Source organism: Callorhinus ursinus, unplaced genomic scaffold (assembly GCF_003265705.2).
Source record: "Callorhinus ursinus isolate GAN/ISIS: 27379988/994484 unplaced genomic scaffold, GSC_fseal_2.0 scaffold44, whole genome shotgun sequence".
Lineage (NCBI taxonomy): Eukaryota > Metazoa > Chordata > Mammalia > Carnivora > Otariidae > Callorhinus > Callorhinus ursinus.
In genome coordinates, this window is record NW_027397106.1 from 6,737,577 (window position 1) to 6,761,489 (window position 23,913).

Consider the following 23,913-nt stretch of genomic DNA (forward strand, 5'->3'; position numbering starts at 1 on the left):
ATTATCATGAACTCCGTCGGAGATCTGAACAGCTTTGCTGAGATGAATCTCTGTTAACCAGTGTGCCGCGGAAGAACTCGAGTGTGGAGCCTGAGAACCCGGAGGGGAAGTGGAGCTAATTTGCCATTTAGTGTCTTTTAGTAAAGTTCTGGAAGGTTTTGGAACTTGGAAGGAGAAGGAGAGTCAGGGTTCCTTCTTGAAAGCCAAGCTCCTGGCTGGTTGGGGCAGGGCCGGGGCGGGGGCCGGGGGGTGGTGTGGAAGCTCTGTGCTCAATTGCACCTGACAGGGCTGAGCCTGTCTGTTCAATGGTCCATGTCCCCGCTGTGTTTCCAGCCCCTGAGAACAGGGCTGGAGCCCATCTTGGAAGTGTCCCAACTCCACACAACACCTAACTCATCACAGCTATGCTCAGTCACTGTTTATTGGATGGAAATATGTTTCTAGGTAGCCTGGGTCCCCCGAGCTAGAGAAGAGAGTTGAAGGGCAAGTGCTTCGTGTGACTAAAACATTATACGAAAAGCTGGGCTGCAGCTCAGAGGACTTGTCCCCAGTTCCCAAAGCAATCCTGATAAGAACAAGCACTAGCATTCCCTGAGCAGGTGCCACTACCAGGTGCTGTGCTGGGTCCTTGACATGCATTATCTCATTGGAGCCTCACAGACGAATGAGGTAGGTATCTTTTTCTCCTCTTGCAGGCCAGGGAACGGGAGCTTAGAGAGCTCTGGTCACTGGTTCTGGAACGCAGCCGAGGGGAACCGAAGGGGGGCGGTGGAGGCAGGGTTTGCACTCACATAGCTGCGTGCACAGCCTGTTCTCTCACCTGTGAGGCTGGAGGGCTGCAAACCCGGGGCTGGGGGGGATGGAGGGCACAGCCTGGTCCGGAGGGGTAGCTCCACCTCAGGCCAGCAGGGCTGCCACCGGGACTACAGCCCAATGTGGCCAGATTATCCCATATTTTTAACAGGAAGCTAGACAACCAAAAGTGAAATCTCTCTATTTTTCAGAAACATTGACAACTAATTTAAAAATTTATGATGACCAGTGATGATGGTGGTGGTGGTACACAGCACCCACTCGTGGCCAGGTTTAGCCTGTGGGCCTCCAGTGTGTGTTCTGGTAGTTTCTTTTTTTGAACACGTGACTGTTAGACAGAGTGGGACCAGGAAGGCCCTCGTGGATACCGAACTCCTCACTAAAGGCATGATGGCTCTCCAGGGGCCCACTGCGCAACACGCCATAAGACCTTACAGGGGCCAAGTGTTTCTTTCTGGAGAGTTATCATGAAATCAGGCTGATTATGGTCCATGAGTGAATCCCCTCCCCCTTCCCCTCCCCGACCCTGTATCCCTGGCAGATATTTTCCCGCAGATGTTAGAAGGAAAATTCTGTGTAGAGAAATCAAAAAGAAACTAATAGTCAAGCAAAGGGTCTCTAGGAAAAAAGGAAGGAAGGAAGGAAGGAAAGAAGGAAGGAAGGAAGGAAGGGAGGGAGGGAGGGAGGGAGGGAGGAAGGAAGGAAGGAAGGAAGGAAAGTGGGACTTGGGGCTTGGGCTTGGGCGGCAGAGAATGACGCGGACGCTGCAGTTTGGCCTCTCCCGGCTGTGAGGACCTCGGGCTGCTGGATAGTGTCGTGCTCCCTGCACTACTCCAAGTACCACTACTCTCACAGCCTTGGACTTTCACACCTGAATTTCATCCTCCTTTTAAAACCTGGAGGAAATAATTGTAAATTAGTAACATTTTTATGGAGTATCAATCACAATTTGTACAAAACACTTTCTTTATTTTTAGATTTTATTTATTTATTTGACAGAGAGAGAGAGCATAAGTAGACAGAGAGGCAGGCAGAGGGAGAGGGAGCAGCAGGCTCCCCGCTGAGTGGACAGCCCAACGTGGGGCTCGACCCCAGGACCCTGGGATCATGACCTGAGCCGAAGGCAGACGCTTAACCAAGTGAGCCACCCAGGTGCTCCTAAAACACTTTATCTCAGCTGATACAGCAGTGCTATGAGATAGGCAGATGGGTGGAGAAGCCCCTTTCCCAGGCTTGGTAAATGAGCCGTGTTTTCTCTTTCTTCTTCCTTCCGTTCCATCAGAGAGGAGTTGCCATGGAGGATTGAAACCCAGCATGCAGGCGGCACGGGGTTCCCACAGGCCTGCCCTTCCCTGCCGCCCTCCCTCCTCACCTGGGGTTAACCCACCGGAGGTCCGCCCTCCCTGAAAATCCCACTCTAGGGGGAGTGGGGAGGGGGCATGGAGAGGCCCTAACCCAGTGGGTGGCCCGTGGCCAGCTTCCTCCCCAAGGCTGCCCCCCCTGCCTGCCACCTTGAGCTATTGTTCCCAAAGCTGGGCAGAAAATAGCTCACTCCAGGGAATTATTTTTGTCTCTGTTAAACTTCAATCCTGAGCTACTAAAGAGCCTGGCTGCAGAGTTGTTTTTCAGGTCAGGGGGAGCTCTGGCAAAAGTAAGGTGTTGGGGGATGTGTAGGGGAAGCGGTGGGTGGAGGGGCTGCCCCCTCTCCCCACCCCAGGGAGCAGACATGGGCCCCAGGCCCCTGCCTCTTCCCCTAGAACACTGCCCATCTGTGCCTGACTAGCAGCAACTGCAGCTGACAGAGGGCGGCCTGCCCCAGCGGGAGTGACGGCTCCCTCACAGCTCCTTCAACTGAGGGCAGGCTCCCAGCCGCCCCATCAGGTGCCTTTCCCAGGGATGTTTGCTGCTGTGGAAGCATGTGGAGTAAAAGCAGTGGCAATTCTGTCCCCTGGTGCTGAGGCCCAGGTTGGGGGGTGGGGGTGGGCAGGCCAGACCGCAGGGCAGCTGGGGGCTGCAGACAGCTGATGAGGGAGAGGTGGTTCCCCTGCAGACCCCGGTGTAGCTCCTCCCGAGCCCTGCAGCAGCCCTGAAAGTGCTCTGTGGAGCAAATCTGTTCCATCTTTGCCCCTGGGTGTCAGAGAAAAACAAGGAAAAGGAAGATGGCCAGTGGATAGGGCTGTGGGAGGGGATTATAGTTTGGAGAGGGTTCAGGGGTTAGGACAAAGGCAGCTATTTCCTACCACTTTGTGGCTCTGGGGAAGAATCCTCCAGACAGATGTGGCCGTGTGGGCCTGAAACATAGAAACAAGGCTGTCTTCAGCTCTAGGTCTGAGGGGAAGGCCGGGCTGCTTCTGTTGCCAGCAGTGAGCGTGGACATTTCGACCCAGGGTATGGGTTGGCGTGTGCCCACACGGGTCGGGGACTTTCCGCAGGTGTGAGTGCTGTGAGTTGTTTGTGAGCATTGTGTGTCTGTCTGTGGCTGATGCCCTTCCTTACAGCGATTCCTGGCAACGAGGAAGTGACCTTGTTGACTGGGAGAGAGCGGTGAGCCAAGTGGCTCAGTGGAGGCAGGTTTGGGGATGGGTGGCTATATGCAACTCAGCTCTCCCCATGCCCAGCAACCATATCTGGCTACCCTGGACAGAGTGATGCATTCAATAAGGATTGAACCGGTGACGTGCGGCTGAGCTGTTCACCGACTTCCGTCTGTCCTTTGTGAGGCTTCTTCTGTTCTTTCTTTGGTTTTCTCTCAGAAAACATCTATTTTCCTATTCAGCTGGGCTGAGTTTTCTAGAACTCTCTCCTTTATCTCTGCCTTTCAGCTCAGTTGTGATGGTCCTACTCTGGGGGGTAGAAGATTTGCCCCAAAGGAGGATGGAGGTGGTGGTGGCTCTGGGTGTGCACCAGCTGGGACCTCCACCGTCTGAAGAAGAGGCCCACTGCTTTGCTGGCCTTGGGGCCTTTTCTTGATAAACCAGTAGCAGAGAGCCCTATTTTTATTTTCTGCACAACACCCGAGCTCGATTCAGGTTGGAATGGGAATCCAACTGGAGTCTGAACGACTTCAGTTTGAATATCATTACAATAATTTAAAATTCCTGGTATTCAAGACTCAGTGGGTTTACTAGAAGAAACAGTCTGTAGAAGGAAGAATGGAAGATACCTTCTATGCCAATGAGTGTGGTCAGTTTGGTTCTTCTCTTCCTGGTGGCCTCCCTGTCTCCGGCCGTGCAGAACTAGTCTCCCCGCCTCTGACATGCCCTTTCCCCTTTTGCCTCTTGGCCTCTGCACAAAGGCTGTCTGCCTGGAAGCCTCATTAGCCTTCCTACCACTGCCATGTTGAACTATGATCCTTCCTGTCTCCGTTGGCAGGCTGATAAGCGACCTCCTCCGAAGAGCCTTCTTTACCTTGCCAGCACAAAGCTAGGGGCGCTCCTGCACGCTCTTGTCCTGTGGGCTGACCTGTATGGTGGTATGGACCCTACTCACTTGTCCTTTCCATTTGTTCCCCTCCGTGGACCGGAAGCTTCAAGAGGGCAGGGTCTCTGTGTGTCTGTCCATTGTGTCTCTGACTTCCAGGATGGGCTTGCCATGGTGTTGGTGCTTAAAACCAGCTAGGGGTCACCATCGAAGATAAGGCATCAGAGGCCAGAACCAATATGCCCACCACAGTGTGAGGTCAAGAAGAAATGTTACAGTTCCCTGGCCGTCCAAGGGCGTCCCTGAGAAGAAACGTCTGGGGGGATGTCTGGAACCCTGACAAAGCTGAAGTCCTGGGAAAGATCTTTAGGGGGAAACGGTTCTGATCAGAAACTGAGGAGCAGCTTGGTGTTACCTTGGGGTAACTGCTCTGTGCTCAAAAGTGGATGGGAACCTCTCTCTTTGGCCCGGGCCCTGAAAAGCTTCCTGAATACCTGAGGAGTGTCCACCCCCTCACTAATAACCCAGAAGATAGAGAGGATGCATCTGGGCGGATCGGGACCTTTGGGACTAGAGCTGCCCTACCTGTCCCAGCAGACCCGGGATCCTTCACTGTTTCTGGCACAGGCCTAACCGCCTATCCCAGCATAAGTGAAAGGCTTTGCAGGGCCCCTAGGAGCTGGGGGCAAATAGGAGTGCAGGTTCACTGAGCCAGAGTCAGCCCAGTGTCCGGGTTGGGGGCCACGGTGTGCCCCCTGTCGCCGGGGCAGCCGCAGCTCCCACTGCCGCCTCTGGGCCCCAGCCCCCGGCTCTCTGCCCCGGTCTTCCCCTGCGTTCTGCGCCTGCACATGGGCACAGCAGGTGAGGAAGTGCCACTGCCCCGATGACACGCAGGCCACGCACGTCACGGGGCCGCTGAGCTTCCAGTCCCGCTAGGAGAGAACAGATATATGACAGATGCATGACCAGCCCTAGGTGACAGAAATGGGAGGAAGATGGCACTGGAAGGCATAGGGAAAGGAAGGAAAGGGTGATAAGCAGAGGGGCTCGGTAATCCGTGGCACCTAGGGAGCCACGGGTCTTCGCTTCCTTGCAGAGGAAAAGTCCCAATGTAGCTCAGCTTCTCTGCTTGTAGGGGAGGGATTAGAACGATCCATTTTTCCCCACCCCGAGCAGCCAGATTTTTGGAAGCCAACAGCCAATGGGTGGGGTGGTCGGTTTTTTCCCAGTTCAGTGGAAATGTGGCTTTCTAGACAATGTTTGGAGTGGTATGTTCGGGACTGAGAGCAGGCTTTCTGCCCTTCGTGCGCCTCTCTGGAGCCTTTTCCAGGCTCTGGACTCTCCAGTGACTGTACCGAGAGCAGTTAGAGCTCTTAACGATGAGCACAAGCTTCCATCAAACTGCAGTGTGTCAGGCACCAGGCATGGTGCTGAGTGTTACACAGAGATGTGGGTCCCTGCAGCAGCCCCGTGCCCCAGGGGCCATCATGTCCCCGTTTGTAGAGAAGGGTGCAGGAATGGGCTTTGGGGGAAGCTGGATGGTAGGCAGATTGCCCAGGGTGTCAGGCTGGCCAGGCTGGTTGTGGAGGTAAGCAAGGGATCTGATGCTGAGGATCCTGAGTATCTCAGAGCTGGTGGGACCTGGGGCTTGGGTACTGACCTTTAGGACAGTGCAGGGAGTCTCTGAGTGATGCAAAGACTGCATTGGTCCCAGAGGAAAAAGGAAAACAAGACTGGCCAGGGTGGACTGGGATGGGGTAGGCCTCAAAGACATCTGTCTGAGCAGGGGTGGACTCTGGCCTACGCAGACTTGGGCCAAGGGCCCGGCAGTGAAAAAGATACTTAGTCTTGGTAGAGGCCCGCAGAGACACTAGCAACTGGGCTTGGGAATCTCTTGGGAGGGAGAAGCGGCCTTCTCCTATTGTCCTGAGGCCATCATTGTTGTTGCTTTAAATCCCATTCAGCCATCCGCTACATTAGCACTAGTAGGAGTTCAGGTCTCCCCAGAGGAGGGCTAGAACCACTTCCCCTGTATGCTTGGTGTTCTCCATTTGGGCTGCTCCAATGTCTATTCCTTGGTCTCCAAGTCACTGGACCAAGAGTCTCCTGGTCCCATCAACTTTGGCCTGGAGCAGATACCCCACGGAAGTACCGCCACCCTTGTATCCCAGGAGGGCCTCCTAGAGTAGGGAGAGAGCAGACCAGGCACATCCCACTTCCCTCTAAGATACTCCCTTGCTGCCTTGAGTCCTGATCCATTTCTTCAGGCCACAGAGGCCAGAGCCAGGAGCGGGAGCTGGTTGGGCAAGAGCAAGTGGGTAACCTTTACCCACTTTGTTCCTTTGCGTGGCGTGTCAGGATGTCATCGGGGTTGGGTGGTCCCACTGCAGTCCACATCAGGGCCTCTTCCGTGGCTTCCCACCGTTCCCCTCTTCCCATGACCCATTTCTCTCCCACTCCACTCCGACCCCCTGGAAGCTACTCAGGCTGGTGATGAGGGGTTTTGAACTTGCCCAGGGTGGAGGTGGAGAAGCACTCTTCCTCATTTGTGGCCTTGGGACAGGTCCCTCCCCCTCTAATGGCCTCAGTTTCTTTGCTCTAAAACCAGAGAGATTGGGCTGCAGCTTATGAATGGGCTGGTTCCCTATGCTTCACCAAACACTGTCACTGCCCACACTTTCTAGCAGTGACAGGGCCTGGCCTGCTTGCTACCTGGAGAGCCGTAATCAACCCAGAAATCTTGTTGACAAAGCTAAGGGCAGAGTTTCCACTGGAAAAAAGCAGCGTGCAGGAATAATTGTTGTTGATAAGAAGTGGAAATATATCTCAGTAAGCTATGTATCTCCAGCCCCACTGCCTGGGGCCCTGTGGGCTCCTGCCTCTGGGTTCTGCTCAACTCCTAGAAGCTTGCCAGTACTCCCAAGAGTAACAAGACAGTCGGCTAAGAGAGAGTCATGGTAAATGGCCAATAGAGTGGGAGCTGACAGCATGGTTCTATGGAGTGGTCCACTGACCCTTGACCTGTATGGGGTGTCAGTCCATGACCTTTATCAGGTTCTCAAAGGTGATGTATAATTCCCCAAAAGTTTGATTAGGAAGCACCTTCAGGGGCACCTGAGTGGCTCAGTCGGTTAAGCGTCTGACTGTTGGTTTCCGTCCAGGTCGTGATCTCAGTGTCGTGGGATGGAGCTCTGTGTCAGGGGGGAGTCTGCTTAAGACTCTCTTTCCCTCTCCCTTTCTCTCTGCCCCTCCCCCTCTGGAATAAATAAATAAATCTTAAAAAAAAAAAAAAAGAAGCAACTTCAGGGTAAACTCTTTCCTGCAACTGCTGGAACATCCGTCACTTAAATTCCCATGGTTCAGTCAGTCGTTAAATAGTTTGGGATGTCTTGCCTGTGTTCTTAGTGCTGCAGTGCTGAGGGCCAGCCTCCCCGGGACACAGCTGAGCCAAAGAGAGGAGACAGGCAGGCTTGGGGGAGCTTATGCAGCTACTCACACTCTCTTACAGAGCCCTTTTCTTCGACTGGAAATTGTTCTCTCTAGGCGAAGGCCACGGAGTAAGACACTGCACTCCCCCGCCCTTATTTACTGCCCTTGTGGGAATCATGGTCATACCTGGAAGTTTATGAGGTCTAAGCCAAAATTAAATGTGGCCCCATTATCTTCTCTTCTTCTCCCCTGCAACCTCACGTACACCATAAATATTCTAAAATTTTCTACTTTTTACGATCGTTTTCTAGCAGATGAGGAATGGGCCCTTGTTTAATTTGCACAATGATGCCACGTGGTGGTCCCACCAACCCTTCTTCCAAGAACTCTGTGGGAATGGCCTCGTAGCTTCATCTTATTTCCATCTTAGATGGCTGTAAAGAGTTGGTCTAGGGCCAGTGATTGAAAGCTACAGGGACTATTCCATCTGTGCATAATGAAGAACTTTCTAAGCATACAGCCATCCAAAGAAAGTAGATTGCCATGGGAGATAGTTCTCCATCAGGAAAAATATTCAAGTACAAGTTAGAATATTACAGAGGGGATTTAAGAGGGTTGGACTAGGTTTTCCTTCCAATCTTGAGAGGTCTGAGGTGACCGATATCTCTTGGGTTTTACTTTGGACATTATAGTCTGCAGAAAATAATTTCCAACCATCCTCACTGTAATTTAAAATGTGTGTGTGTGTGCGTGCATGTGTGTGCGTGTGTGTGTGCGCACACGCGTGTGTGTAGGGGTGGGGAGACAATGAGGCAAGAAATAGTTTCGACAAATTCTGTTCATACGGTGCACTTTCCTCTCCCCTTTCCCTCTTTTCCACTCTGTTCCCCCTCAGCTTCTTCTGGGAGGTAATGCTGAGACTGTTCTGGAAAAAGAATGTGGACATATACTGGGGATGGTGGGAAGGGAGGAAAGGCCTCACCTTAGCTGGCCATGACATTGCTGTGCCTAAGTTACGCTAGAATAAAGAGATGGCCAAAAGCGAGGTATGTCCTATAGCATTCAGCACCCTGTGGACAGAGTTGAAAGGATGATGAAGTGAAAAACACCAAGAAAAGGGTGAGCACACACAAGCTCGTGTATAGCGTGGTGGGTGTACACACTGACCCATCTACTCCAGAGAGAGACGCACTTGTGGTTCATTCTGTGTGTGCCAATTTCAGGAAGAAGAATTTTCTCTCCCTCTTCTGGGAAATCACTTAGCTTTCCATTTCTTTCTAGAAGGAGGGGGAGCTCTGAGCCAATGTCAACAATTAGAAGGCTCAGTTTTGATCCCTCCAGTCCCAGCCTGGCAAGCAAGGCCCACCCCCTCCGGGCTCCCCTTCTCCATGGGGCCCGCGAGGGGCCACACCACTCATGCCCTTCCTGGTCCTTGGCTTCTGAGGGTGAGTGAACTTCACTTGCACTAGCATGGTATTGGGGCTCAAACGGGTTCCTGAGGAGGTCTGAGAGAAAGCTCAGTGAATGGTCTTAAGGCCTCATCATGATGGGAAATCCAGCCTTGGAGTTGCACACTCTCAGATCTGGAAAAGATCTTAGAGGTCAGACCTCTCGTCCACTGCTTATCGGATACTCCAGGGCCATAGCTTTACCGCCCTCAGGACTCCCAGGACGGTTCAGTGAATGTGGTGGGGTAAAACCGAGCCCAGTGGCACTTTGATCCCGGTTTCCCCAGGCTCTGCCCAGCACACTCTGCAGCCACCACCCCCACGAGACTGTTCTAGGCAAGCCTGCCCCAGGGAATGCCCATTTAGCAGAAGCCCTGGAAGATGAGGTGCGGGTGGTGTGAGCTGACAGGCAGACATGTAGGACGGGCAGTGGTTGTGGCTTCAGTGACTGGAAGGAAACACGTTATCTCCTCACTTCTTGTTAAGGCAGGGTCAGGACTGGGTCAGGCTCAGGCAGGGGTTTTGATGTGGGATGCAGTCCCTGGAGGAATGGAAGCCAGGGGCTTTCTGCAGAATTGAGCTCCCCACCCAGTTTCTCTGAGGCTCAGTGCCAGGGGTTTGGGTATTTCTACAGCAGAGCAGGAGGGGGTTGCTCTGGGGACAGTCCCAGCCGAAGCAATGGGATGTTCTATGTACTCAGAACATGAATTGCAGGGAGGGCTGGGGGTTGTATGATGTGGCAAAGGGGGGTGGTATGAAGCGCTTTTTTTTCCACTAGTCCTTTTTCTACCCTGTGTCTTTGCCCCACTTTCCATGCACTTGAACTTCAGGCTAAATCTAGATTACTGTCTCCTAAAAGGACCATCCAGTAGTGCACAGTTGCCTGGTGAGGAGAGGCCCATCTGTCGAATGGGGTTTTCCCGGTAAGAGGGGCTGCTGCCTGCCATCCCCTGACTTCGAGAGCTGTGGAAGCAAAAGTGCCATGACATCCTTCCATCACGACCCGGGGATTGTTCTCTTCATTGCTCCCTGACTTAGTGGAAGTGATGGGCATGCAGGACTTCGGGCTGGGGTGATGACTGAGCTCTTTCCCTTAGGAAAGGCAATGGAGTGGGGAGTCAAGGCTCAGCTTTGGGCTCCAAAGACAAATCGACTTCTCTGTGCCTTCGTTTTTCCATGGCTAGAATAGGGATCATACCAGGGCCCGCCTGTTGAGGTTGTGAGGCCTCAGTGAGTGAGCATGTTGGAGAACTTGGAGCAGGACTCAGTAGAGAGTATGGTGTCTCCGCTGATGGTCGCTGGAATGGAAGGGGTCAGCAGGAGCAGGGGAAGCATCTGGGCCTTGCACTCAGCTTGTCTCTGTTTGGCCCTGGCCCCACCACTTGGCTGGCCATGGCACCCTGGGCAAGTCACTGAAAGTGCTCTGGACTTCGGCTTTGCCATCTGTCAAGTGGGACAGCTCCCCAGCTCCCAGGACTGTTATGAGACTTATGTAGATGGTACGTATAGAGCCTGACAGGTTGGCACATGGTAGATACTCCGCACACTCTTTTTTTAAGCTCAAGAGTGGTAGTCTACCTGGATCTCAAGTCTGACTTTTGAAAATCTTAGGGGTTGAAGACAGGAAGGCAGTGGTCCTTTCTGTACCGACTCAATCCTCACCTCAACCTCTGAGGAGCACACAGGGAGTCCGGGAAATTGATAAGGCCATGCGGTAGAGTCCAGAAGAGTGTGGTCAGCTGGGGGCCTTGGGCACTACAAGCAGGGGGAGTGAAGGAGAGCCTGGCTTGGGGGTAAGTGACAACATGTCTGTCCCCAGCAGGTATGCCTCCTCCCACCCACGGCCCTTGGGAGCAGGCCAGCCTGGCTCAGGTTATTTCTGCTCATTGTCCATCAGCATTTTCCTCGGATGTTTATTGGGAGCTGCCAGTGCCCAAGGGGATAGTAAATGGGTTCAGTGGGCTGACAGTCCTAGGGCCTATGTCTTGGAATTCCCCTGGGCTCTTCCCTTCCCTGCCTAGTTGGGCCTCTGGGAGGCAGAGAAACAAAAGCTGGGGGTCTGGACCTTCCCCATCTGGGGATTGGCTTACAGGCCTTTGCCAGGGTTCAGGGTCAGGCACCTCCTGTTGGCATCAGGGAAGGAAGTGTGTGTGTGCATGTGCGTGTGTGTGTGGTCTGTCTGTCTCTATGGGTAGACAAGCAGGGCGGGGTGTGGGTAGAAGTGGGAAGGGTGAAATTCTGCCAGCCCCACCTTGATGACCCAGCATGCCACTAACACATAGACTCTGGGCACCAGAGTTGGCCCACCTTCAGCCTTTGCTGAGGCCGGGGATGTGGAGCGTGTCTCAGGAAGAGCTAAAAGTGGCAGAAAACATCCTGTCTGAAAGCAGTGAGTTGCTGTATTTAACCCCTGCTGTACTTGTTCCAGCCACACCCAGTCTGCAGACGGGCATCCCAAACACCTGTCTTTCAGGCGTCCCAAGAGGCCAGGCCCCGGCCTGCAGTCTCCGCCTGCACCATTCCCAGCCCCACTGAGGTGTCTCGGCAGTACTACCCGGGGTGGGGTCTTTTCCCTGCCATCAGCAGCGTGCCAGGCCACCCTCTGGCTCTGCTCCCCACTGAGCATCCCTCAAATCTGGGGGTGGGGGCCGTGGGAGCAGCAGAAAAAAGCCCTTCCTGGGCGCCTGGGTGGCTCAGTCGGTTAAGTGTCCGTCTGCCTTCGGCTCAGGTCATGATCCCAGGGTCCTGGGATCGAGTCCACATCGGACTCCCCACTCAGTGGGGGGGCCTGCTTCTGCCCCTCCCCCTCTGTTCATGCTCACTCTCTCTTTCTCCCTGTGTCTCGAATAAATAAATAAATAAATAGATAAATAAATAAATAAATAAATAAATAAATAAATAAATAAATAAATATCTTTTAAAAAAGGAAAGCCTTTCCTCCCTCCCGACACCCTCTGCTGTGAAAGAAACAGGAGAACTTACAGCAGGGACCACATGCTGATTGCTGCCCCCCCCTACCCTTTCCCCACTGCTTCTCGCTACTCCCCGCCTCAAGGGAGGGCCCGTTCTGGCTGCTGCCTATCTCCCACCCCCTCACCCCTGCCAGTGATGACATGGCACGCCTGTGCCCAACAAATCACTCTGTCACGTTTTCAGTCCCTGATCTGGAGACTAAAGTCTCTGGAAAGAATCTCACCTACTGCATATTGGGCTTGCTAGAGGACTGGCTATGGTCAGTGCGAGCTGTAGATAAAGTCTTTCCCCTTTGTCATTGCAGGGTCCTTTTGGTTGGCTGCATCTGTAACCTCACAGAGGGGCATCCCTGGGCTCAACTTACTTGCCCTCCTGCTCCTTCAGGTGGGTGTTTAACTCATCAGCCCCAGCCTCCCTGGCCTTCTGTCTTCCAGGGGCACGTGCGGGCCATAGGAAGGAGGGGGCCAAGGGAAGGAAGAGAATACTACCCTGGGCTTTGCATATGCGGGGCAGGTCCTGTGTCAGCAGAACCCACAGCAGCAGCCCACTCCTGAGACCCAGAGCCAGCTAGAGGCCGGGTGGGGGCTCAGAAGGGAGGGGCTTGCTGACTCCCAGGCCGGGCCCCCAGGGGACTGTCCGGCACGGTTATGTTTCCTACCCGGCTCGAGTCTCCTCTTTATCCCTCCCACCTTGCACAGTCTCTGCCTGCCATTGCTGGGACTGCCAGCTCTCAGGCCGTATATGCCTGGGCCTCTTTTCCACCTCTGGACTCTGGTCCTGGGCCCTGGCTCCTTGGTAGCAACAAATAACCCCAAACAGAGCTGAGTTTTCTCTCAGCTCCCCTGAAATGGTCCTGTATTTTTGTGGGCCTCTGGCTGCTGGGTCCAGCCTTCTCTCTGGCCTGACCAGGGCCCCGGGCCCCCACCCCGGAAGGCCAGCAGCCTTCCCAATGTCAAGGTAACAGTTCATGCAGTTGCAGGAAGGCACTGTTGCCATGCTGGGGTATCCTGTTCTTCCAACTCTCCTGCATCATGACATCCCCAGTGAGCCCGTGTGATGGTGCACGCTTGTTGGACTGATTTGACTGGTATTCCCCCTGCCACCCCCCTGACGCCCACATTTGATTTCTCTTTTTTCCACCAAACCACCAGATGGTTGGTCGCCTGGATGACACAGACTCTGTAGCAACATCATGATGACTGAGAGTTGCAACATCTCAGCTGACCTGGGGCTAAGCCACAAGCATCCTAGACAGTTTCTCCTATTGCCCCACGATGGTATTGGGCCTCTGGGATCCCTGCCCATGGCTTGGATGTGTGCCTCCCAGGGGGAGTCAGCTTGGACTTGGGATGGGCTACCGGGATGATGTTGACAAACCCACAGACGCTTTTTCTTCTATTTTTAATTGTTTAAAAATTGTGCAATGTCTTATATACACAGACAGGCATATAAAACATAAAATCGTGTTTTAATAATAATAATAAAAGTAATAAGATACCATATACCTACCCCTCGAAGAAATAGAGTGTAGTTACTACATAAACATGTCCCCAATCTCAATTCCTTCAAGGTTTCTGTTAATCATTCCTTTGTTCTTTTTTTTTTTAAGTCTCTCTGTCTCATTTCCTCTCTGCATGTGTGTATATATAAACATTTCAGTTTAACAAGTATTGATCTAGCTGTGATAAGGATGGACCATAGTGTCACTATTATTACATTACATTACGGTTCCCAGGAAAAGAAAAGCTGAGACCGTTAGGGGGTCTACAGCTGCCAGCGATCAGGGCTCCCTCCATCCCTACCTTATCTGTCCCACTTTCTTCCTTGGGCTTGAAGCTCTTTGTGGAATTAAAAAGAAAATTAGTATCCGCTTTGGGCATGTTGTAATCATAGTTGCTTAGAGATACCTCAAGCTTTGGGCTTCTCTGGGCTTCATTTGTAAAGAGAGTGAGAGTAAGAACATTTATCTCATGGGGTGATAAAAAGAGTAAATGGGATAAGACTCGAAGGGGCTTTGATATGTCAAACTTCAGCTCAGAGATTGCATTGGAAAGAAGCTCAGAGCCTCCCAAGGGCCCCCCAGAATCTATCCCTCTCACCTGCGGGTAGGAGAACATGGCACTGGCTCATAACTAGCTTTCTCTCTTATGTTTCTTCTGCCCGGAGGGCCCCTCCTGCCCTGGGGCCTAGGGCCCACTTAAGCCTGCAGTGGCCCTTGTGTGGACCCAGATAAAAGGTGGGAGGTAGCGGGGTCTGAAGCGTTTTGGGGAGGCCTGAGGAGCTCTGAGCCTGACAGCGTGAAGCCGAGGGCCCAATATGCCTAATGGTAGAGTCAAGTCAGCTGCTTCCTGAGAAGGGTTTCCAAAAGCTATTAGTTTTGTTCCCTCCGTCTTTCCTCTTTCGTCAAGCGTGAAATCCATCTCGAGATGATAATGCCTATTTATAAAAGCCATCTCGGAAAACAAAATTAGTTAATTGTCTATGACTCACCTCATTCAGAAGGATGTTCAAATCAAGGGGTAAAATTTATACTGGAAAAAAAAAGAAGAGGGAACAGGATTTTGATTACGTTGGTGCCAGAACGGCGGGGACACGGGCCTGTCAGTGCTGAGCTGTGTGGCTGGGAGGAGCGGGGAGGGAAATAACAGGGCCTGATTTGGGCATGTGATTGATTTACTCCATTCCCCTCACCGTCTAGGAGGAGTGGCTGAGGGCTTCTGTCTGCCTGTGAGGCGGGGGGGGGGGGGGGGCGCGCCCCTTTTCTCATGGAGGGGGCACTGGGCAGAATAGAGGCCTCTGACTTGCTGCAGGTCTGCTACTGAGATGAGCCGATGCTGGCAGTAGGCGAATGTTCACTCAGGCCATCCTTCCTCACACCCTGGAAAGAAAACGCCATTTTTCAGGGGAGGGTGGTAGGGCACAGACAGGCTAAACCCGTCACCCAAACGAGCCCGCCTAGTGGGCGGCAGGTGTGGCCTTTGAACCCAGACCAGGCTGTGAGCGGATTCACCGCTTTCGTGCCCCTGCAGATCACTCCCGACGTGGGGAAGGGAGCCCTGCTTCTGCTCCCCAGAGAGTCAGGAGGGGAAGCTGCCGCATGGAGAGTCACGAGGTGAGGGCGCCCAAGAAGTCCTGCTCCAGCCTGGGACCTGGGGAGCTGCCTGGCCTCGCTGAGCTTCCGCCAGATGGGGGTGGGCGAGCAAAGGATGCTAGCCAACCTTGGCACTGACCCCAGCTCTGGCCTTGGCCTCCTTGCTGTTCTTGCAGGGATGGAGGCAATGGCAGCTGGCACTTCCTTGCCTGACCCTGGCGACTTTGACCGGAATGTGCCCCGAATCTGTGGGGTGTGCGGAGACCGAGCCACAGGCTTTCACTTCAACGCTATGACCTGTGAAGGCTGCAAAGGCTTCTTCAGGTGAGTCCTCCCCAAGGGCAAGGGGACGGAGAGCCCTTCTTGCCCATGAAGAGAACCCCCACATCTTCCATGTCTGCTTCCTTCCCATGCCCATGGAACATGCTAGCTCTTACAGCCACTGGGAGTGACGGGGTCTTGGGGAGGGTATCTCCTTCCTCCCCTCCCCTCAGCTCCAGCTCTGTCCTCTGCCCCTCTCAGAAATGGTTTTCCTGAGACTGTTATCTAGGTCCCCATCTTTCCACAACCCCTTTGACCCACGGTCCTAACCTGTGTGTCTGTCCTTCTGGAGTGAACCTCCTAACAGACTGATGATCACAGGCATGTCCTTGGGGAAGCCCCAGAAGCCTCAGAGCTCGTCCTCTAATCCAAATCAAACCATTCCTTGGAACAAGGGGAACTGCACCCGGGCTGGATCTCCATTCTTGGTCTGTGCCCGTGTCGTCACCCGTGGCTCACTGTCCCAGGTTGGAAAGCTCGAGCAATGTCAGCAATGTGCCAGCACTTCTGATCAGTCAGGGCCAGTTTCTCTACCGGCTGCCTCTTCTCTCCTCCAGTGAGCCCAGTGTCACAAGTGCCAACAGTATGGGGAAAGTACTGGAAAGGCTGGACGAAGGGTGTTCCCATCAAAAGCCAGGACAGGAGGATGGGAAACTGATGCATTACAATATAGATCTGGGAACCAGGAGAAATGTGTATTTGGCATATGTAGGAGAGAGAGTAAGAGGGAGAAAAGCCTGGAAGAACCCATCAAAGAAAGAGCTTCTGTATAGTAGTCTTAACTGGAGGTGAATAAAGAGAATGGGGCCTTTGGCCATCAAGAGAGAAAAGAGTGAATCAAGTCCAGAACAGGGATGCAGAGGTCGGCCTCATTCTCTGAACTGAAGGGCTCACCCAGTGGCTTCGAGGGCAGGGTGAATCAGAGCCTGGGACTTGAACGGTACCTGTCCCCCACCTCCAACTCAAGGACCGTGGGCCGTTGTGAACACAGCTCCCAACTCAACTACCCTCTGTCCCGGGAACCAGCAGGCCTGGAGTTTCATTGCCTTGAGCAATCACTGGGCAGCGGGGTTTCTGTGGGTGCTAATTGACTGTTTGGCCTGGCGCGGGTTGCCCGCTTGGCTTCCTGGCAGGCTGCTCCCCAGCTTGGGGAACCAGACGGGCAGCATCGCTGGCTCCAGATCCTGTTGCCACGTCTCTCATTCCTCTGCACTTCCTGCAGGGTGGGCCTTCCAGAACCCAGGTGCCACCTGGACCCTTTCCTGCCAGTGGCGAAGGATGGTGGGAGCACCCATCGGGGCTGCTTCCTATCATAAGAGCAGGCAGAAATGCATGGGCTATTGAGCTGGCTGCGCCATTGTATGTCCTGGCTCAAATCTTCTGACTTCTCTGTTTCGGTTACCTCAACTAAGCGCATGAGTTTAATATGTGACCCCTTTCGTATATAGCGTTAATCTGAGGGTTGATGAGATGACATGTATAAAAGCGCTTTAAAAGACATAAAGTATAGTTGCGCCTGGGTGGCGCAGTTGGTCCCTCCTCCCCCTGCCCCTCCTCTCTCTCTCTCTCTCTCTCTTTCTCTCAGTTAATAAGTAAATAAATCTTTTTTAAAAAAAGACAAAGTACACAATATGCTATTCTTGAGACTGATGGGTCAATACTTAGGTCCTTAATGGAACACTGTCCTAATAAAACAAACACGAGTCTCTCCAGCCATCCACCCTCCTTTTGTTTTTGTCTTTCACACACTCACTCCCCAGATTTTAATGAGCATCTATGACCAAGGCACTGGGCTAAGAGCTGGCAATATGCGAGCTCTCACCCAAGGTTGTCTGTCACCAATCTGCAATCCAAAGATCTCCAACAGCTCTTGGGGCTGTTTGGTTAATCCATAGAACCCTACCCCCAATCCACTCTTTCTAAGCCATCTATCCCCAGGGCTCAGCTCTGAGAGATGGGACTCTTCGGTGGCTGCTCATGGGGTTATGACAGATTGAAGGTCACTAGAGTGGATCCAACCCCATGCACCAGTGCATCCTGCCCTCAGATTCACTACTAGTCTCCAAATTCTTGAGATGAGACCATGTTAGGATCTAGGTGGAGGGAGGACAGGTTCCCTCACGCCCAGGGCCAGGTGTGGGAACTGGCCAAATGGACAGGGATGGCATGTTTGCACACCCACGTCGCCACAGTGTGGCTCTGATGCCCATGGGCACATTGTGCTGCTGTCACCCACCCGTGGCCCCTCCCTCCAGCAACCCTTGCATGAAGTACTGGCCTTACGGGCAGCGTGCTGCTTTTGTCATGCTACTCTGTCTTTGTCTACCTTGTATCGTTACCGTCCCTGCCTTGATGACAGGGCCAGCGGTGCTTCCTGAAGAGCCAACATCTCTTATTGTTTGTCTTGATTTTGTTTGATAAACACACACACACCCCCCGATGGTCGATCTTCATTATTCGTGGATGCTGTCTTTGCAAACTTGTCCACCTGTTAAAGTTTCCTTGTAATCCCTACGTCAATACTCCCAGCAATTTTGTGGTCATTTCTGGATGTGCTCAGAGTGGTGAAAAATTCAAGTCCCCTGAGGCACACATTCCCAGCCACGGAGGAACAAGGTGATGCTCTGCCTTCTTGTTTCAGCTCTCATGCTACCAAAAAAGTATCCTTTTGGTGGGCTGTCTAGTGCCACGGTTTTTGCGGTTTTGGGCTTTTTGATGGTGATCTCACTGTTTAAGATGGCTCTAAGCGTAGTGCCAAAGTGCTGTTAAGAGGTCCTAAGCACAAGAATGCTTCGACATACCTTATAGAGAAAACCTGTGTTCAAGAAGCTTCGCTCAGACATGAGCTATATTGCTGTTGGCCGAGTTCAGTGTTAATGAATCAACAATAAGTAAGGTGTCTTTAAATAGAAAGCACACATGAAACAAGGTGATGTATTGATTGATTGATGAAAATGTTGTGACCAGAGGCTTGCTGGAGGCTAACCCTAGGAACAATGGTTCAATATGTGTTGATTCAGCGTTCACGTTGACTTCACAGAACATAACTGCTGCCAATAAGAATCAACTAAATATACATAATTGCTCCTCTTTTCTCCCCCCTTCGCCTGCTTCTCCTTTGCTTCATCCAAATTCTATTTGGTGTTTTTCCACCTTACTGTAGTTGAAATAGAACCCTCTTGTCACTTACGTCTGTTTGCAAAATCCTGATCCCAGGAAGAAAAGTCTCTACCAGAGGGGGTACCTTCTCTGTGTGAGGCTCCACATCCTTAGGAACACAAAGATAAGTGCAACCGAGTCCTTGCTCTCAGGGAGTTCACCCCTGCCCTTTCATGATCGTTCTCAAGGAAAGAGCATCCCTTTAGTGCTGGGTCACTGATGATTTTCCAAGCGCTGGGGACCAGTAACCTCATTTGACCCTCAGTGCTTGGTTTGACCTCCAAGATAGTCAAATTAACCTGCTCTAGGAGCTAGTTGTAGTCATCTCAGCAAGTCCAAAACTCATAATCAAACTGAAATAGGATTTTGAAGGTTGGACAGTGACCACAGTTCTATTGATCGATGGTCAGGAATCAGAGACCATCACTGGCCAATTCCTCCCACAAGTTATTTCATTTTTGCTTCCTGCTCCCTGGAATGCGTGGACATCCTCAGGGAAAAAGGATATTTCCAGTGTGAAGAAAACATTGGCATAGGCAGGCTTCTAAGAGGTTATATGTCTTGGTTATGTTAACACCGGAATGTAAGTAAAGGCCAGAGGGGAAAAATATGGAGGTCTACTACAAAGTAGATAGTGGGTGATCGATGGAGGTGAATGAATCTCTGGTCATGGGTGGCTTAGTCCAGGCTCTAATATAAAGGGAAAGGTATAAAGGACAGAGAAGAAAATCAGAGGGACCACTTTGATGAAGAGATTGAAGAGTATGGTGAAATTTAAGAGGTGGTCCTGGAAAGCAGGGTTGAGAAACAGACCACTGTTTGCCTCGTCCTCTAGTTTTCTTCCTGCCTGCTGACACCTTCTTAATCCAGATGTGGCCCTGCCAGTGCCAAGCTAACAACTACGGTGTGGAGAAATGCCTTCTCGTTTGCTGGCCCCAAGGTTCTCAGGGACCTTGTTCATTATGAGTCCTGTGGAGTGCAGGGGGCAAAAGCCAGGCTGGTGAGGATCCAGGAACACGAGGAATGTTCTGGTTTTCAGGAAGGCCACCCAGCTGATACTGCAGGAGCCGTGATGTGAAGGCGAGCAAAGAAAGGGGGCGGATGTCCAGTGACTTAAAACTCAAAGTGTTCACAAGCACGGGAGTAAACAGAGAGGAGAGAGGAGCATCTGTCCAGGGCATTCTATGGGCACAAGTAAATGAGTCACCACAAAGTGAGTGTTGCTGGAGAAAACTTTGTCCAGTTCAGCTTGGCAGCTGGCCCCCTTCCATGGCAGCTCAAGGCTGTGAATGAATGAGAACAAGGAAGGTGATCTATGGATGGGCCAAGAGTAGTTTTGGAAGCTTGGGTAGAGGAGACCAGAATATTTAGAGAGGAAATGTCACTGGAGTTGCCAAGAAAGGCAGTTGCAAGCATGTGAAGAAGATCTTGCGTGTCTTTGGGAACTCAGCACTGTAATCAAGGCTCATTGGCATGAAGTCACTCTCAGCGCATGTGAGGGGGGGGTCCTCTCTGTGGTATGGCAGTATGGGGCCAGTGGAGAGGACCACCAGAGGTACCCCACACTTCCAAACTGCCCATCTCGAGGACTGCTTCTCTCCCAATGGCTTTGTCCTAGAGGAGACCTTCAAACAGCCTCTGCTGAATGCTCTTAGACTTTTTTTTTTTAATTTACTTGAGAGAGAGAGAGAGAGAGAGAGAGAGAGAGGGCAAGTGAGAGAGAGAGCACAAGCCGTGGAGGAAGAAGGGGCAGAGGGAGAGGGAGAAGCAGGCTTCCCGCTGAGCAGAGAGCAGACGTGGGGCTCGATCCCAGGACCCCGGGACCATGACCTGAGTTGAAGGCAGACGCTTAACTGACTGAGCCTCTCAGGTGCCCCTGTCCTTTGGGGCCATGTTTGCACTGCTGCTCTGGCTTGGATTGAAATATGGTACATTCATGATGAGGACCATATTAGGGAAGAATACCAGAAGCTTTGGAAACAAACAGACCTCGATTCTGATCCCACTTTCATACTTATTAGCTGTATGACATGAAGCAAGAGATTTAACTTCCTGGGGCCTTTTCTTACCACCTGTAGACTAGGGATAGAGCCTGTCCTGCAAGGCTGTTGAGAGAGTCAGAGGTGACGCGTGAAGTCCAGGCACAGAAGGCTCTCAGCAAGTGCTCGCTGTTATCCCCGTCCTTCTGTAGCGTTTGTGTCTGAGAGCAGACGGTCCTCTTTTCTCCTCTTTCACGGAACCTGGAGTATGTGTGTAGATAATCCCTGTATATGGTTAAGAGAAAAAAAAGAAGCGGCAGCAAATAGTTCAAAAGGGCGTCTAAGTGACAAGTAAGTCTCCTTCTCTACCCAATTCTCACGTTCCTACCTCCTCCAGAAGCTGTCCCTGGGACCAGCTCATGGTGTTCGCTTCCAAATTCTTTATATAAGAGTGCATGTATGGGTTTATGTGTGTGCACACACGCACGTGCACAGGAAGATGGGAGTGTACTATCCTCGCCCTTCTGCGTCTTGCTTTGATCCACTCCAGAACGCTTCCTCAGGCTAGTTCCCGTGGCCACGTTCTTCCTCTGTCCTTTCCGCAGCTCCGTCATTCTGTATGGAGCTACTGAGACGTAAAGGACCAGTTCTCCATAGAGTGCTGCGGCGACCACTTTTATGCACGTGTCTTCGGGCCCATGGGCTGATGTACTCACAGGATGAACTCCTGGAAGTAGGTTCACTGCGTTAAAGGCTCTGTGCCTTTTACGTGTTGGTGGATATTACCCAACTGCCATCCAAAAAAGAGGCTCGTGCTCTTTACCACAGTGTTAACCTAGCTTCCTGTAGAGTTGGCTTTTTAAACTCCCCTGAGAAGCCCTTGATGCTGCCACACACAGATGTGCCATGTGGGGTCCTCCCTATCAGACCCTGTTGGTCTTTCCCATCAGGAGCTCCAATAGGCTCCTGGATCTACTCCGGGCTCTGAGATTTCTGTGATACTCAGGGCTGCAGTGGAGACAAAGCCAGAGCTCCCACTTGGGCCAGGCTGGGGTTTTTCTTTTTTTTTTATTATTATGTTAATCACCATACATTACATCATTAGTTTTGGATGTAGTGTTCCATGATTCATTGTTTGTGCATAACACCCAGTGCTCCACGCAGAATGTGCCCTCTTTAATACCCATCACCAGGCTAACCCATCCCCTCACCCCCCTCCCCTCTAGAACCCTCAGTTGGTTTTTCAGAGTCCATCGTCTCTCATGGTTCATCTCCCCCTCTGACTTACTCCCCTTCATTCTTCCCCTCCTGCTATCTTCTTCTTTTTTTTTTTTAACATATATTGCATTATTTGTTTCAGAAGTACAGATCTGTGATTCAACAGTCTTTCACAATTCACAGAGCTCACCATAGCACATACCCTCCCCAATGTCTATCACCCAGCCACCCGATCCCTCCCACCCCCCACCACTCCAGCACCCTCAGTTTGTTTCCTGAGATTAAGAAGTCCTCGTATCAGTGAGGTCATATGATACATGTCTTTCTCTGATTGACTTATTTCACTCAGCCTAACACCCTCCAGTTCCATCCACGTCGTTGCAAATGGCAAGATCTCATTCCTTTTGATGGCTGCATAATATTCCATTGTGTATATATACCACCTCTTCTTTATCCATTCATCTGTCGATGGACATCTTGGCTCTTTCCACAGTTTGGCTATTGTGGACATTGCTGCTATAAACATCGGGGTGCACGTACCCCTTCGGATCCCTACATTTGTATCTTTGGGGTAAATACCCAGTAGTGCAATTGCTGGATCATACGGTAGCTCTATTTTCAACTTTTTGAGGAACCTCCATCCTGTTTTCCAGAGTGGCTGCACCAGCTTGCATTCCCACCAACAGTGTAGGAGGGTTCCCCTTTCTCCACATCCCCGCCAACATCTGTCATTTCCTGACTTGTTAATTTTAGCCATTCTGACTGGTGTGAGGTGGTATCTCATTGAGGTTTTGATTTGGATTTCCCTGATTAGGCTGGGGTTTTTCAAGGTGGGTCTCTGGTGATGGGCCCACCTACCCGAGAAGGACCCTAAGGTCCCAGGCCTGAGACCCTGGCCCCAGGCACTTCATGCTTCTGTGAACAGCTTGTCTGTCATGTTTTGATGAATTGGTCAATGTCCTCTCTCACCCCTGACTTTCTAGAAACTGTGTCTATATTTAGCCTGGTTGCACCACCCCAACACCTCCTTCCTGAGCTGGGGTATAATTGCCAACCATCCAGAGGATGACAGGGTCCAGGCTAAGAGAGCAGCTAAGGCAATGGGCTCCCATGGAAACTCGAAGCTCTTGTTTCTCAAAATGAAAGCCGCTCACAAGCAATTAGCATGTGGAGGAAGCCAGGGCAGGGCGTGGGTCTTCAGGACAAAGCACAGAACCAGGGCTGGCCAGTCTGGCTGCCCGGCCTGCTCACTGGCAGAGGCTAGATGGCAACCGCATGTATGGAGTGCCCTTAGAAGGCTGGAGAATGGGGAAGAACTGGGCCCCGGAGCCTGCGGGACCTGCAGCCCTGGCAACTATGCTGGGCTGGACACACTGGTTGGGGGGGGTGGGGGGGACCTGGGTCTGCCTGTTGGAGCTGGCAAGGGAGCATTCCCTCCCCTGAACACTGATGGACACTCCAGAGTGTGACAGTTCTTCGTGATGGCTAACCTCCACGTTCCTGGCTACAATTCCAGGGTATTGTCTCTGATTCTGTATTTCGAGGAGCCAGGGAAGAGCTGCTTAGTATAATTTTTCATAATAATAATTCAAGAGCTCCATCAATTTATAAGCTGCTTTCTGCATCACTCAAATAATGTGGAGATATGTGGCAAAGTTGGTGTTCTTTGGGATAAAGTATGGCAATGGGTGAAAGGCATGGGTGTGAGCCTTGCTGTGGGGTCATGTGCCTGGCCAGAAGGACTTTTAACATTTTCTTTCTTCCTTCTCTCCTTTCCTTCCTTCCTCCCTCCCTCCCTTTCTTCCTTCTCCTCCTGCTTTGCTTCTCAGTATTCATGAGCTTCCTAGTATAACTACAAAGCTGGAAGCAAGGACACTGGGGTTTTTCCCCCCAGTAATTTCTTTGAAGCCAGCTCTGCATTTTTTTTTTTTTCGGATTCCTACCCAGCCTCGTTAGAGTCCGTTTCTGTTGTCCGGCAAAGCTGGGATGAGTAGCCATCTCCAGCACCCCTGCGTGTGGAAGCCTGGGGTGGGCTTCAGATTTACAATGAGAAAGACCCCAA

The 23,913-nt window shown here is 51.9% G+C and overlaps 1 protein-coding gene across 1 annotated transcript in view; it reads left to right on the top strand.

Annotated features, from left to right (window-relative positions):
• Positions 1 to 649: 649 nt before the first annotated feature.
• The window catches only part of VDR (vitamin D receptor), a 47,664-nt gene continuing 24,400 nt past the window's right edge, over positions 650 to 23,913 (top strand). The window contains exons 1-3 of the mRNA XM_073882076.1: positions 650 to 669; positions 12,388 to 12,467; positions 15,351 to 15,498. Coding sequence (XP_073738177.1) covers positions 665 to 669; positions 12,388 to 12,467; positions 15,351 to 15,498 — 233 coding nt within the window. The 5' untranslated portion in view covers positions 650 to 664. The remainder of the gene's footprint in view (positions 670 to 12,387; positions 12,468 to 15,350; positions 15,499 to 23,913) is intronic.